Below are 16,492 nucleotides of genomic sequence, written 5' to 3'. Positions count from 1 at the left end.
CTGCAACAATCGCTTAGTTTTTATGAAACATACTCCCACCAGGAGAGATTTCTATTTAAAACTCCAGAAAAATCCAGTCAGTGGAATTCTTTCAGGAAATGCAAGACCCCACACTGCAGACAGGCCGCGTGTGGAGATGATTTTAGCTGCAGCCCCCTACTTGTGCTCATGAGAAGTCATACCCTGACAGAATTTTCTAGTGAATCATGAAATTGCCTTTGTCAGTCTTTCATCATGAAAACAGACCCCTAGCTCATTGATTTGTAGTCTTTATTTTTAAGATGATGCTCCTCTAACACTTCTGCTTCATCACAGAAGGTCTGTATATAGTATTCTTATAATTCCATCCTTGATGTGTGTGCATTTCCTTTTGGAGAACTCCCTTGACCAGTGGACTGTGCATTGTGTTACATACTGTGTAACATGGGTATTTTTAGTACCCGTTTGTTATGAGTGTCTGAGTCAGATGCATTGCTGTCAGGGCATGATGTCTTCATCAGATGGATCCTCTGAAATGTTATGGGCCTCCTGTCCCTCCAAGAGTGACAGACGCTTCTCGTTGCTCCCCCAGTGTCTCATCTTTCACATCAAGAAAATCCGACATTTGTCAGATTACTAAGGTATCCCATTTTTGGAAGTCTCTTACGAGTTTTCCGCAACTATGACAGTCCTTATGTCACAGCCTAGCCATTGACCGATGAGCGGATGTCACTGTGTGGGCTGTGACAAGAGAGCTCTTGAAAAGGGACTTTTCTTCCCCACATTCTTCTACAGATTTTGTTTTTGCTCTTTTCCCTGCTTCTCGCCTTGCAAGGAGATCAAGTACCTAGTGTTTAAAGATCTGTCTTGTGACCATGAGGCTGCAAGCCACAGGCAAGAAGCGGGTCCTGCAGAAAAGTCACAGTGATCCTGGCCTCCCCAGTCGCTTCTTTGTCTACACTAGCCATGGATATGTTACTTCCAGACTTCCTATTACATGAGAAAAAAGCAAAATAAAACTGATTATTGGCTTAAGCTGCTTTGGACATTTCATTTATGTTTATCAGTTTAATAATTTTTTTTATTGGGGGGGGGAGCGTTCTGTTACTCCCGAGTGGATGCGATCTGTAATACAGGCATCGAGTCATCAGTAGGTTTTGTAGCTGCTTTGGGAGGGAGGAGTATAATCTGCTTGTACTCTTAATGGTTGAATATGGACTTTGTTTTGTTTTTACATCTTTAAGCCATATTTTAAGATTGTATTTCAAATCTTTGAGATACTTAAGTATTTATTTTCTTGACTTGAAGTGAACGTCTTAGTCTTTCTAGAAGCCATGAGAAGCAAGTACCGTCACAATCTCCCTTTTGCATATGGAGAATCTAAGGCAAGCAATGTTCAACCGCTTGACTGAGATCAACCCCCAGACAAGTAATAGTTCTTGCATTTGAGCCCACACTTCTGTGTCGAGCCCTGTTCTGTCTGTCCCACATCTAGAGCAATGGATTGGAAATTTTGCCTTCACGGTGCTTTCATTCCGCTTAGGGTAAGGCACCCGATGGACAAATGAGTCAGTAAATAACATTGTATACTGCATGGTGGTTAACAGTGGAGGAAGGGCTAAGCACGGTGATGAAGAGACGGAACCTGGGTGTTCAGCAGAGCTATTGGGTGGGTGGAGAAAGCCTTCAACTAAGGGGGCATTTGAGCAGAGATGTACATGAACTGGGATGACTCCATGTTGTAATCTGGGGTGGAGCACCCTTGGCACTTCAAAGGCCATGAAAAAAAAACTGGGGCATCCATGTAGTAGCACGAGGGCCAGTGTGGACGGAGTGGAACAAGCTTGGGAGTCACAAGATGAGGCTAGAGCTGGGTCAGGGTCAGGGTCCGGTTCAAGGGGGTGCCTTGTGGGTTTGCTGGAAGGACTTTTTTTTATTCTCCCACATGGTAGGAAGTCCGTGGAGGGTTCTGAACCGAGGGGTTGGCAACTGTGTCATTTGTGTTTGAATCCCTGGCTTCTGGGCTGACAGGCTAAGGAAGGACAAGAGCGCAAACAAGGCTGTGAGGAAGCTCTTGCAGAATTCAAGGTAGAAACCGCGGTGGCCAGATGAGTAGTAGTGGGGGAGGCCTGAGAATCGCATTGATGAATGCAGCTGCAGTTTTCCCTTCCGGATAGTGGTCTTTTGTGTTCCCCTGCAGTGTACCTTTTCTGTTGCCGGTGTACAGTTATTTCCATTCTTGCCAGTTATGAACGATGCTGCTTTAAGAAGTTTCTGGAGCGTTGGTGAGTTGTTTTTCAAGGAGCGTGAATTGCCGGGTTGAACATGAACATTCTGTGCACGTTCACCTTATCAGTATGAACACCAAGGTCGTTCTGCAGTGGTTGTGTAAGGACCGTGATGTGTGCATGTGGGAATACTTGAAATAAGTTTTACTGAAGCGCACAAAAGTGCTTAATCCACACGTGTACAGCTACATTATTACATGAGCAAATCCACGTAATCACCAGGCAAGAAAAAATACTACCGGAATACCCGATATCCCTTCTCGCCTCACGCACACGACAAACCCGCCCCTACTCCCCACAGGTAACCAGTATCCTGACTAACAGCGTGGCTTGGGTTCTTGGTTTTCAAACTCTATAAAAATGGAACCAAACCAGGGGGGTGTTCTTTTGTGTCTGTCTGATTTTGTCCAGTATTTCTGAGAAACTGACCCTTATTATTTAGAGCATCTCTAAGTACATGCTCATGTGTGTTGTTTGCATATTCCACAATTATCGAAGTAGCTTATGTCGATTTACATTTCACTTTTCAGTTTGGGGCTATTATAAATAGCGCTGCTATGGACACACTTTACATTTCTGACAGCACACAAGTGCGTGTATTTCTCTTGGGTGTGTGCCCCGGGACTGGAATTCATGGGTCATTGGGTCCATATGTGTATTCTTTGTACATGATGCCAACTTTCCAGAGTGGTTGTGCAACTTTGTTTTGCAACAAGCTATTTTGTGATGATGTTAAAGTTGCCTGCCCTTTTCTTCCTGTGATTTATCTATTCCACGTATGACCCCTCTGGGTGAGTTTTGTACATGCTTTCTCCCACTCTGGTGTGTCTCCAATGTGCTAAATAGGTGTACTTTCATGAAATGAGTTCTTAATTTTAATGTCCTCGAATCTTCATGAACAGCACTTTTCTGTTCCTGCGTAAGAAATATTTGCCTACCCAGAAGGCACGATGATATTCTACAGTTTCTTCTGCAAGTTGTTTTTTTGTTTGTTTGTTTCTGTTTTGTTTTTAGTATATACCTTTAGATCTACAGTCGTGTGAGATTGATTTTTGTGTGTATGGTGTGAGGTAAGATTAAGTTTTATTTTTTCCATATTAACCCTGTATGATTTATATAAAAAGCACATCTTTGGAGTACCTGGGTGGCTTAGCCGACTCTTGATTTTCACAGCTCCAGTCATGATCTCAATGTTCATGAGTTCGAGCCCTGCATCAGGCTCTGCTGACAGCGTGGAGCCTGCTTGGGATTCTCTCTCTCCCTCCCTGCCCTTCCCCTGCTCGTGAGTGTTCTCTCTCTCTCTCTCCCTCAAAATAAAAAATAGGGTTGCCTGAGTGGCTCAGTCAGTTAAGCAGTGGACTGTTGATTTCCGCACAGGTCATGATCTTGAAGTTCATGAGACTGAGCCCCACATCAGGTGCCTTCCTGACAGTGTGCAAAGCCTGCTTCTGACTCTCTCTCCCTTTATCTCTGCCTGCCCTCCTCATGCTTTCTGTCTCTCAAATAAATAAACATTTAAAAAAAATATGTCTTCGCCCCAGGAAGTTGAGATGTCACCTTTGTCTTGTGTGTGTGTGTGTGTGTGTGTGTGTGTGAGTGAGCCCATGTGCACACATGCATGAGCAGGAAAGGGGCAGAGGAAGAGGAAAATAAAGAGGTTTTTTTCTTTTTTTCTTAAAGATTTTTTTTTTTTTTGAGAGAGAGCACAAGCAGAGGAGAGGCAAAGACAGAGAGAATCCAAAGCAGGCTCTGCACTGTCAGTGCAAAGCCTGACACAGAGCTTAAACCCATGAACCATGAGAACGTGACCTGGGCTGAAGTTGGATACCCAACTGACTGAGCCACCCAGGTGCCCCAGGAGAGAGAGAATCTTAAACGGGCTTCATGCCCAACGTGGAGCCCAATGCAGGGCTTGATCTCATGACAGATCATGACCTGAGCTGACATCAAGAGTTGGACAGTTAACGAACTGAACCACCTGGCTACCCCGCCTTTGTCATATATTGAATTCCAGATGTATTTGGTCTAATTCTGGTCTTTATTCTACTGATTTATTTGTTCATGCTCCGTGCCACAGTGTTTAAATTATAAGAAACTTTATAATAAGTTTTAATGTCTGGAATGTCTAGTTCCCCCTCATGGTTTTTCTTTTTCAGTGTTTTCCTAGGTATTCTTGCTTGTTTGGGTTTTCTTAAGGATATAAATATTTTTAATGTAATCTCTATACCCAACTAGGGGCTTGAATTTACAATCTCAAAGTCAAGAGGCACATGCTCTACTGACTGAGCCAGCCAGGCTCCCCTGTTTGTTTGTTTGTTTGTTTATATGCACTTTCCTATTATCTTGTCCAACTCTATAAAATTAGCTTTGGGGTATTTTTATTGTCATTGCCTTGAATTTATAAGTTAACTTGAGGAGAACTGACATTCCTATAACGTAAAGTCATCCAAGAACAGAAAGTGACTTTGCATTTGTTCAGGTCTATTTTAGTGTCCGGAATGTTTAAAAGTTTTCTGTGTACAAATTTTCTTCTTGTTAAATTTTGTCTAAGTATTTAGTCCCTTATTATAAATGAGATTTGCTCTACCATTATGTTTTCTGTTCACAGTTTCTATACATGAAAGCTACTAATTTTGTAACCTGCCACTTCACTGAATTATTTCTTGAGTTAGCTTTGTTGTGCTTTTCTGGGGTTTTCCAGGCATACGGCCGTGTTACCTGCAAATCAAGATATCTCGTTTACTATTCTTAGGCCCCTGACTGTTTTTCCTTGTCTAATTACATTGGCTAATAACCTCTAGCACAATGATCAACAGAAGCGGAGATAGCAGGCATCCTGGCTCTGTTCCAGAGGAGATGCCCATCTTGTTTTCCCATTAATTAAGATGCTTTTAGAACTAAGGTATTATATTTATTTTATCAAATTGAGAAGGTATCCTATATTCTTGAATGTTTTATCATGAAAGGGTGTTGAAATTTGTTAGTTTTTTTGAATATCTATGAAGAGGGTCATGTTTCTTCTGATTTATTAATAAATTATATATTAATAAATATCTCACTATTCAGCACATCTTGTGTTCCTGGCGTGAATTTCACTTGGTCATGATGTGTTTTCTTAATGTGGTGTTGGATCCTTTTTGCTAGCATTTTGTTTAGGATTTTTTAGAAGCATTCATGTGTGATAATTGGTCTAGTTTTTATTTGTACTGTCTCTGTCTGATTAGGTGTTAGGATTGTTGTTAGGATTATACTTGCTTCATAAAGGAATTGGGAATTTTTCCTGCTCAGTTCTCTGGAAAGATTTATATAGCATTAGGACTGTGTGGTTAGGAAAGATTTGGTAGAATTCCCTGTAAAATCATCTGAGTCCAGTTCTTTTTAGTGGTTTATTTCTTTAGGCATTTTATGCCTTTCATAGAAATTGGTCTTTCTTGAGCTTTCTAACATGAATGGAATCAGGGGTGGTAATCTGTATATTCCTAGGAAACTATTTCATTTAACATGGGGATCAGCAAAATAGTCTCATGATTTTTTTTGAATTTTTTTAAAATATTTATTTCAAGGATAGAGACAGCGTGAACAGGGGAGGGTCAGAGAGAGAGGGAGATACAGACTCTGAAACAGGCTCCAGGCTCTGAGCTGGCAGTCAGCACAGAGCCCGACGTGGGGCTCGAACCCACGAACCGTGAGATCATGACCTAAGCGAAAGTCGGACGCTTAACCGACTAAGCCACCCAGGTGCCCCCTTTTTTAATTTTTTTTCTTTTTTTTACAAATAGTTTATTGTCAAATTAGTTNTATGGCTCGTCACCCGAAACACGAACTCACAGGCTGATTTCCCAGTATTTAGCTCTTTGCCTTCCCTCTCGAGTTCCAGCCAGCGAGGAGCACGGACGCCAGGTGTCCGCGCGGCTCTTTCANGTTTTGTAAGGTGTCCAATGGCTTCAGATCTTTTCTGTGTGATGTAATGGCGCGAGTGCAAGTACGGAGCTCCTTCTCCGCCATCTTGCCCTCTCTCCCTTAATTTTTTAAAGTTTATTTATTCTTGAGAGAGAGCATGAACAGAGGAGGGGCAGAGAGTGAGACACACACACACACACACACACACACACACAGAATTTGAAGCAGGCTCCAGGCTCCAAGCTGTCAGCATAAAGCCTGATGTGGAACTTGAACCCATAAACTGTGAGATCATGACCTGAGCCGAAGTCTGGCACTCAACCAGCTGAGCCACGCAGGTGCTTCAGTATTCTCATGATTTTTAATATTTTCAGATTCTGTGGTCATCACCTCTTTTTATATATTTGCTTTCTCTTTTCTTGGATCAAGTGAGTTACTGGGTTTTGTTTGTTTAAAAATGGAATTTTGATTAATTAAATCTATTATTTTTGTGATTTCCTCATTATTCTGCTTTTCTCTCTGCTCTTGCCTTTATGTTTTGTTTTGGCTTGTTTTTCTTTTCCCTTAAATGGCAATTAATTTATTCTTAATCTTTCAGTTTATTGACAAGTATTTTGTGCTGTGAGCTTTCCTCTGATTACTGCTTTAAAGTGCATTTCATAGATTCTAATGTGCAGTTTTGGTCATTATTATTTCTTTGAAGTTCTGTAATTTCAGTCTGGATTTCCCCTTTCATTCAGGAGTTAATAAGAGGTTTTAAAATTTCCAAGTACAGGAATCATTTTCATTTTTGTTGGTAAATTCTAGGTTTGTTGCATGCTGAATTTCTGCAATTTGAATATAATAGGCCTAGATATAGATTGGAAGGTGGGCATTAATCCTGCTTGATGATCTCTTAGCTTTCTGGGTCTGTGGTTTGGTGTCTGTCATTAATTTTGGAAAATTCCCATCTGTTATTACATAAAATATTCTGGGGTTTTGTTCTCTCGTTCTTCCTCCCCTCCCTTGGTATTCCATAACACATATGTTACACTTTTTGTAAGTTTTTGGGTATTATGTTTGTCTTCATTCTTTTTGTTTTCTCTTTGCATTTCAGTTTTAGAAGTTTCTAGTGAGGTATCTTCAAGTTGACGGTTTCTTTTTTTCCAGCCAGATCCAGCCTGCTTGCTGCCCCCATCAAGGATAGTCTTTATTGCTGTTGCCATGCTTTTGATTTCTGGCATTTCCTTTTGATTCTTAGAGTTTTCATTTCTCAGCTTTCCTTGCCCATTTATTCTTGTTGCATGTTTGCTTTTTCCATTAGAACACTTGGCACATTGGGGCGCCTGGGTGGCCCAGTCAGTTAACCATCTGACTCTTGGTTTTGGCTGAGGTCTTGATCTCATGGTTGTGAGTTAAAGCCCTGGGTTAAGCTCCATGCTGGGCATGAAGCCTCCTTATATATTAAAAAAAGAGAGAGAGAAAGAGAGAGAATGAATGAATGAACACTTAGCATATTAGCCATAGTTATTTTAGATTTCTGGTCTGACCATTCCAAAATCGCAGCAATAAATGAGCCAGGTTCCGATGCTTGCTTTCTCATTTATAGACTGTTTCTACTTGNAGTGTGAGTTGGTGAGGGGGAGAGAGAGAAGGAGACATAGAATCTGAAGCAGGCTCCAGCCCCACGTGGGGCTCAAACCCATGAACCATGAGATCATGACCTAAGCCAGTCAAGCCACCCAGGTGCCCCAAATAAATATGCTTCTTAAAGACAAGTTCAAGCCATGTGTCTTTGACAGCTGTTTTGACTTCTATGTGTCATAATTTTCTTTTTTCTAATGTTTTACTTTTGAGAGAGAGAGTACAAGAGGAGGAGGGGCAGAGAGAGAGGGAGACACAGAATCTAAAGCAGGCTCCAGCCTCTGAGCTGTCAGCACAGAGCCTGATGCAGCGGGGGGGGGGGCATGGACTCTGGAACCACGGGCATGGACTCGTGAACCACTAGATCATGACCTGAGCCGAAGTCAGACACTTAACCAACTAAGTTACCCAGGCGCCCTTGTCATAATTTTCTAAAAAATAGTTTCAGTACGTCATCTGAGAAGATGGCAGATCGGAATACTGCCGTCTTCCCCACACCACTGGAAGCTTGTCATTCACCTGGAGAAGACACGGGTGAGGGGAGTCTGTTTACCTGCTAGAAACAGACCATTTTTCTAGTGTCTGGTTGATGGTGCATAACAAGAGGGGTGCGTAGTCACCGGTATGTCTTCCATTTGCTTCCTGAGATCCCGGCATCCTTCCATCCCGCTGGCAGGGCTTCCGTGCAGGTAATGGAATGTGGTGGCACTTGTACATCTGGGAGCCAAGGAGCTCAGTGTGCTGCAGGCCTTGGTGAAAGTTTTCCTAGGCTCATTAGTGAAGAGCAATCATGTAGTTTTGCCAAGTTTGGGGGAAGAAGAAATGTGTGTACTCTAGAGGCCAGGCCCAGGAGGAGGAGAGCACTTCCCCTGTGTTTATTACATTGGGTCTGTTTTCTTTAATTAGGAGTCTTGGGAATCCAGTGCAGCTACTCTCTGTGCGGCCCCTCTATCACATCAATTACAAGAGCAGAAGGAAACTGAACTCCCATCTACACCTGACGGCCGGAAACTCTTGCATCTCGTTGCATTTCCCTGCCATCCTCAGGTTACACAGTCTCTCTGGAGGGGCCTTGTAATTCCACCCCGACCCAGTCTTCAGTTCTCACTATAGCTTTCCATTGTTGGGGCCTTCCCAGCAAGAACGGCTCTATCTTATGTAATGTTTGGGTAACTCCAATCCACTCAGGTTACCCTCTAGGGAGCCAACAAATATCAGTTAAGTGCCTAGGCTGAATTAGACTTAGAGAGGAGAGACCATGAGACATGGTACTGCCTTTAAGGGAATAAAGGGCTAGGAGGAGAGGCCTGTAAACAAACGAGATCACTAGCATGGCCAATTAGTCCATTCAGGAGGCCCCCAGGAGGTGATATTGACAATCCAAGAAAGCCACAGAGAGGTTATGGGAGCTATGAGTAGAAACGTAGAAAGCTTTTGTGTTTACTGTTCCAGATCACAAGTGAGTTAAGCATGCCCATCCTGAGTGCAAAGGCACAGAAAGAAAATCACATTCTCTGACAGGTAACAGGATCTTTGAAGTAGTAGATAAAGCAGGAGAGGTGACATGGAATAGATTATATAATACACAACATATGCATCAACCATTTATGTGTCAGTCTCAAATATTAATTGGAAGTTGATGGAAATTCACGGATGTTTGATGAGATCTGCAGGTTAGTAGAATGTAATGAAGGGGGCTATTTATATTTGCTGCATAACAAACTACCCAAAACAGTGGTTTGAAACACCACCATTTGGTTTATTGTTGGTCGACAGTCTGGGCTGTGCTTGGTTAGGCTCCCTCATGTCTACCAGGGGCTGCCAGTTTGGTCTAGTACCTTCACTCATGATGTCACCCTCCAGCAGTCCAGACAAGGCCCGTACCTGCACTGGCTTTTCAAGTCCCTGTTTTTGTCACCTTTGTCTGCACCTGGTTGACCAGTGCAATCACATGGCTGAGGCCAGAGTGGAAGGGTAATCAGAGTCACATAGAAGGGGTGTGGGTACAGGAAAGGGAAGAAATGGTGGCCATTTTTGGAGTCACCACAGGGCCAGTGTTTCTATTGGGAGAGTCCAAATGAGAGAGAATAGTTTTAGACTATTCTATTAGATAGGCTTGACATATAATAACAGCACATGCTTAAACAATTTGGTAAGTTTTGGCCAATGTGTCCACCTGTGAAGTCATTACTACATTCAAGTCAGTGAACTCCCAAAAGATTCCCTTGTGAACCCTCCAGGACCTTCCCCCAGGCAATGACTGATGTGCTTTTTGTCAGGACAGGTCAGTTTGCATTTTCTGGGGCTTTTTATAAATGAAATAGTAACATACGACCTCTTCTGTCTGGCTTCTTTCAGCAAAATTATTTTGAGTTTCTTCTATTTTGCCACATGAAGGTCAGAGTTCTTACATTACAGAAAAGAAAGGCTTTTAAAATTAACTTTTCGTTTATGCTAGTGAGGTCTTCCAGCCTCTGGCTAAGCATTTTGAGTGGTGATACATCACATTCTCTGAGTGGCTTATTCCAACTGTGTTTTCCTGTTGTGAATCAAAACCTCACTTCTAGCCATTCATTGTCCAACTGGTATCTCACCAACAACTTTGCAAGGCATCATACTGCAAGATAGGGTACCAGTGTGAGCCACGCCTCTGGAGAGTAGCTCAGGGTGGAGGTTCTCATACCTTCTGGTGGAAGAGGCAGAGACCTGAGCAGGTACTTGTTTGGAGTGCCTTCGAGTTACATGTGGAAACAGCACATGGTGTGCAGGCATGGAAACGAGAGTGTGCAGGAATGGAAGAAAAACTCAGTTTACCAGTGAGATGCTGATCACAGGAAACCAAAGCACATTCTTTTATGAGACTGAAGATTTTTGTAAAGCTGGTAATAAGTAGCTCCTATCTGAAGGGCCTCCATAAATCTGGCCAATTCCCTGGCTCCTATGTACTACTGGGACAGAGTAAACTCTACAAGCTCTAATCACTGGCTCCATGCTTCTGCACCTTGAAGTCTTGATGTAGGCAGGTAAGAGCAGCACTTTCCATCCATATTCTACCTGAGGCCCACCATTCACTTGTTTTTAGAGACCTTAGAGCCTTTAGTATATATCTCTTTTTTTGGGCATTGGGAATTGTAAGAGTTTCTATGGATGGCAATCTATCCGGTTAGTTGATAGAAGTCCCTTTTCAGTAGAGAAGTATGACTCATTTGGATGACAGTGGCATTTGGTCCTATGTGTTTTTTCTTCCTGGGCATGTCTCCAGTGGCTTGCAATGGGTTTTATGCTGAAGTTAGACAGTAGTCCTTGATGGAGTTGGGTTTGGCCAATAGATGGGACAAGAGGTTGGGGGTCCACATCCCTGAGACAAGGCCATAGAGACTCAGCCAACTTTGTACAAAAGAAACTCTTAGTCCTTCAGCTGGTGGGATAAATTGCACCTTATAGGCTGGGGATTTCCCTCCTGCCAGACCCAAGGAGGACAGAGCTCATCCAAGAAGAGAGGTCAGCAGGAGGAGAGATACATACCATTTCTCAAAGCAAACCACTTGGACACAGAATGCTAGGAATGTCTCACCTCAGAGATCAGCAGAGGACATTTTCAGATAATATAGTTATGGGTCAGTGATTTCTGTGAATCAGCATCCTGTGCTGCTGTTAGCCATTTTGCAAAGTGTAGATAATAGGAGCATCTGCCTCCTTAAGGTGGTTGTGAAGATGAACTGAGTTAACACATGTAAGTGCTTGGAGGAATGGCCTGGCCTACTGTGAGCACAGTCAACAAGTATCTACTAGGGTGTTCCACATAGTAGGCATTGGCGATAAAAGCAGATAATAAGAATAGCCAAGGTTCTTTTCTTCTGGGGTTTTGAGATCACTAAAGCATCTGGTTATTAAACAAATGTGCATTGGTGCTTCCGTTCCTGACCTGTGGCTTCTTCCATGCAAAGACTCTTGGCTGGAGGCCAGTATCTTGGGTCCAATTCATTCTGGTCCTTAGAAAAACTAGGGTTCTTCTCCCTCACTTCATATTTCCTGCATTTCCCTTTCCTTGATTCCTTTGTGTCATGGCAGACCAGGTGATTCTCATGGCAGATCAGGAGTGATTTTGCTCCTAGGGGACATCTGGCAATGTCTGGAGACGTTTTTTATTTTTATGACTAGGGTGAAGGAGGACACCACTAGTGCCAAGTGTGAAGAGGCCAGAGATGCAGCTAAACATCCTATAATGCACAGGACAGAAATACAGAAAGAATTATCTAGTCCCAAATGTCAACAGTACCCAGGTTGAAAAACCTGGTGGTAGACTAATAATTTCTGTACTAGGCTCTAAGGGGAAGGTGGAGGGCAACCAGATACTGTTCAAGGCTACTTAGGATGGTCCTGTCCTCTTGGCTTCATCTAACTCTGCCCAAGTCACCAGGGAAGGAGTTTCATGGAGTAATTGGAAGCTAGGACCTTACTGCACTGAATACAAAGTGATTTTATTTTATTTTTTAAAAAATTTTCAATGTTTTTTAAAATTATTATTTATTTTTGAGAGAGAGAGAAAGACGGCGCGAACAGGGGAGGGTCAGAGAGAGAGGAAGATACAATCCGAAGACAGTCCCCAGGCTCTGAGCTAGCTGTCAGCACAGAGCCCGATGCAGGGCTTGAACCCATGAACCGTGAGATCATGACCTGAGCCGAAGTCGGACGCTTAACCGACTGAACCACCCAGGCGCCCCCAAAGCAATTTTATTTTTGAGAGGCACTCTGTGCCACACCCTCAGATACCTGCACACTCCCCAGGGTGCAGGATCCTGCCAGTAGATCTGCCTTTTTGGCACCAGATGAGGACACATAAATGCTGTGTTCATACATATGGTGCCCACTACTTTATGAGAATCACCTAATAATGGTTTTCTATAATCACTCCAACAGTTATTTACAAATGAAGAATCTGACTCTGCTTAGAGACAGAGAGTAAATATCCTAGTAAATGGTAAAGTTAGGATTCAAACATTGGAATCTGCCCAAGTCCAAATGTAGTGATAAACAAGAGAGTACAATAGTCCTCAAGTCAACCTACAATATTTTTTTGCTCTCAGGTCAAGAGAATCTACCCATTCTAGCTCAACCAGTATAAAGGACACTTTGTTCTCTCGATTCCCTGTTGTGGGGAGTCTCTGGGACCATTTTCTGGTCTAATCCTTAATCTCTAGGTCCAAGAAGTTCTCTCCTAGTCTGCACAGATCTGACCTCCAGCATGTGGTGTTCCTGGGGCCGTTCAGAGGGCTAGGCTTTGAACAGAGCCCTTTTCCTTGATGCCCTGAGGCAGCTCTGGAGATGCACTTAGCTCCATCTAAACCCATATCCTATTCAACCCTGTCTGGTCAGTTTTTCCAACTCTGTTCTGCTGGTAATGAATCCCTCCTCGGTGCCATTCTCCTCACTCCATGGCAGTGCAAGCTATTGTAGTTAATAGGGTCAGAAGAATGACTGGCTGTTCACAGTCTCTGCACCTTTTCTGGGCCAACACAGACACTGGTGGCCCTCATGGATCATGGTGGCTAACACTTACTGAGTGCTAATGCCAGACACTGCTCTGAGCACTCTTAGGTGTAACATTTAATCCCCACCAGAACTCTTCAGGAAATGTATTGTCATCACTATTTACAGATGAGGGCATAGAGGCACAGAGAAGTAACTTGTGTAAGAGCATGCCATTAGTGAATAATAGCAGATTTGAACCCAGAGCCCTCTTAGCCACTGTGCTCTGCTGCCTCTCAAAATATAGTAAGTGCTATGAAAACTGGACTGGGTAAGGGCACCTGGGTGGCTCAGTCGGTTAAGCGTCTGACTTTGGCTCAGGTCATGATCTCACGGTTCGTGGGTTTGAGCCCCGCATTGGGCTCTGTGCTGACAGATCAGAGCCTGGAGCCTGTTTCAGGTTCTGTGTCTCCCTCTCTGACCCTCCCCTGCTCAAGCTGTCTCTCTCTCTCTTTCTCAGAAAAATTTAAAAACATTTAACAAATAAAAAGAAAAAGAAAACTGGACTGGGTAAGAGGTTGTTGGTCAAGTAGGTCTCTGAAGAGCTGTGAGTTTTGATTTGAAGCTGGACTGTGAGAGGGAGCCAGGTGTGTGAAGATTTGGCAAAGTGTGCACCAGGCAAGGAAGACTGCAAGTAGACCAGGATTTTCTTTCACTTAAAATAGACACTACAGTGAGTTTCCTGAAGAAGTTTCTTATTAACAATCTCAGTATAGGTCAATGGGCACCACCCAAGCAAGATTCAGTAAGTAAGTAAGATTTTGTGGTGTGAGGGAAGTCCGTATGATACCTAGTGATTTCCATACTGAGACCAGGGAAACAATGGTCCAGCATTCATGGTGCTAGAAGCTAGAACATAACTGAGAAAATCAAATGTGAGTTTGCCACTTGCCACTCCTGTCCCCCATCTTCCCAATGCACTCCTTAACTTGCCTTCTCCCTTGATGCTTACAGGAGTCTGTGTCCTTGAAATAATTTTTTTCATGATAAGTTTAGTTATTGGTTGACCATTCTTTTTCTTAGATGTATGGCGAGCCTTTTGGTGTGCTACTTCAAGTCTGTGTTCAGGAATGTTTTTCTTCTAGTAAACAGAATAGTAGTTATGTTCTGTCTTCAGATTACATATTCAAAAATATCAGCACTTTGGATCTCTGTTGTCTGTCCTTAACTTTGGTTATCTCACTGAAAGTAAGCCCCTCTCCTGAAAAGTCTACTTAGAGCTCTTTTCATATCCCTGTTCCGCAAGCTGTAGATGAAGGGGTTCAGCGTGGGGGTGACCACCGTGTACATCACTGAGGCTATTGAGCCCTTTCTGGAGGGATGGGCTGTTCCGGAAGTGAGGTAGACCCCAAGGCCTGCACCATAGAACAAGGCGACCACCAAGAGGTGAGACCCACAGGTGGAAAAGGCTTTGTACTTCCCCACAGCTGAAGAAATGCCCATTATGCAGGAGATAATTCTAGAATAAGAGAAAAGGATTCCAGTCAGGGGAATAACACCCAGCAGGCCAGTTACAAAATACAGCAGGATGTCATTGACAAAGGTGTCAGAACAGGCAAGCTTGAGGATCTGAGCAAGTTCACAGAAGAAGTGAGGAATTTCTGTCTCTTTGCAGAAGGCCACCCTCAAAACCATCAAACTTTGCAACAAAGAATAGGTCAGGCAGATTAACCAACAAAGCAGAAGCAAGAGACCACAGAGCCGAGGGTTCATGATAACTGTGTAGTGCAGGGGGTGACAGATGGCCACAAACCGATCATAGGCCATTACGGTCAGTAGCAAATTATCTAGTCCAGCAAAAATCATGAAAAAACACATTTGAGTAAGGCAGCCTTCATATGTGATGGTGTTGCTCTGTGTCTGGATGTTCACTAACATCTTGAGGACAGCGGTGGAGGTGAAACAGATGTCAGTGAGGGACAGGTTGGAGAGGAAGAAGTACATGGGTGTGTGGAGGTGGGAGTCAGAGCTGATGGCCAGGACGATGAGCAGATTTCCTAAAGCACAGACCAGGTACATGTAGAGGAACAGCCCAAAGAGGAGGGGCTTCAGGTTTATATCTTCCGAAAGTCCCAGAAGGATGAATTTTGAAACAGCTGTTTGGTTCCCTACTTCCATATGAGTTATGGAAATTGCCTGGAAAGAGGCAAGAATAATGTTAAAACAGTGACAAGACAAGATTGCACCATACATTTTAAACTTGTTCATTCATGAAGTCTTGTGTCTTACCTAAGAGTCGTGATTTCTTTAGTTGACCAAATTCTCCTCAATAATACCTTCTCTTCCCTGCTTCTACCACTACTACTGGGACCACCTCTTAATTATTTTTTAAAAATTATTTTTAAGTATCTCTATACCCAATGTGGGGCTTGAACTCACAATTCTGAGATCAAGAGTTGGATGCTCTACCAACCTAACCAGCCAAGTGCCCCTAGGATCACATCATTAAAATTAATGTACCACACCACATGCGGTGGTGGGAGAAGGGGGCATGCTCCTCTGCACCATCCCCAACTCATGGTTCTACCTCAGCTGTGTAGTTCCTGTGAAAGGACCATCAGCCTCATGAGCATCTCCTTTCTGCCCTGTAGCTGTGGTGTCTTCAAGTCCAGGTAAACAGAGAGAAGAGGGAGATCATAAGGCGTTGCACAATTTAATATTTTTGCTCTCATGCCATTTACCAGTATCTGTCCAGTATCTTACCAGTATCTGGAAACAGAACATTCTCATCTGAAGTTTGACTCAGAGAAGGAGGCTGTGCAAAGACTTTTATAGATAATTCTTTCACAATTATACTAACGTCTCCATTGCTGTCCCAATCTGTCCCTCTGTCACCATCGTAATGATCAAGTTACCATAATATGATTCAATCCCAAAGACTAAATCAGACCATACATTCTAATTACACCCCGCATGTTTGGACTGTAGTTCTTTCTATTTCTTTAGGTTAGGACGACTTTGCCTTTTCTATTTCATTTTCATTTCATACCCCCAAGCACTTAGCAAGTACCTGGTGCTCACTCTATATTGGTCAAATGAGTGACAGAAGAAATTTGCAGGGTACTGTAGAGGCAAATCTCTACCATAAAATTCTTTCAGAACAAAGATACCATCTATCATGAAGGCTTGTCAACTGAACATAAAGAGAATGAGAGTTTTTTGTGTTTTTTTTT

General features: G+C 43.0%; 1 protein-coding gene across 1 annotated transcript; it reads right to left on the bottom strand.

The window, feature by feature from the left end:
• Positions 1–14,498: 14,498 nt before the first annotated feature.
• Positions 14,499–15,527, bottom strand: LOC144234705 (olfactory receptor 7A17-like). Its single transcript, XM_077768041.1, has one exon. The coding sequence runs from the start codon at positions 15,525–15,527 to the stop codon at positions 14,499–14,501; it is 1,029 nt and encodes a 342-aa protein (XP_077624167.1).
• Positions 15,528–16,492: the final 965 nt, after the last annotated feature.

Source organism: Crocuta crocuta, unplaced genomic scaffold, assembly GCF_008692635.1.
Source record: "Crocuta crocuta isolate KB4526 unplaced genomic scaffold, BGI_CrCroc_1.0 scaffold115, whole genome shotgun sequence".
In the NCBI taxonomy this organism is placed as follows: domain Eukaryota; kingdom Metazoa; phylum Chordata; class Mammalia; order Carnivora; family Hyaenidae; genus Crocuta; species Crocuta crocuta.
This window is presented reverse-complemented; position numbering and strand designations above follow the sequence as displayed.

What these genes read in the sequence shown, in the direction of transcription:
- LOC144234705 (XM_077768041.1), bottom strand. Translation starts at nt 15,527, where the DNA reads ATGAACAAGTTTAAAATGTATGGTGCAATCTTGTCTTGTCACTGTTTT.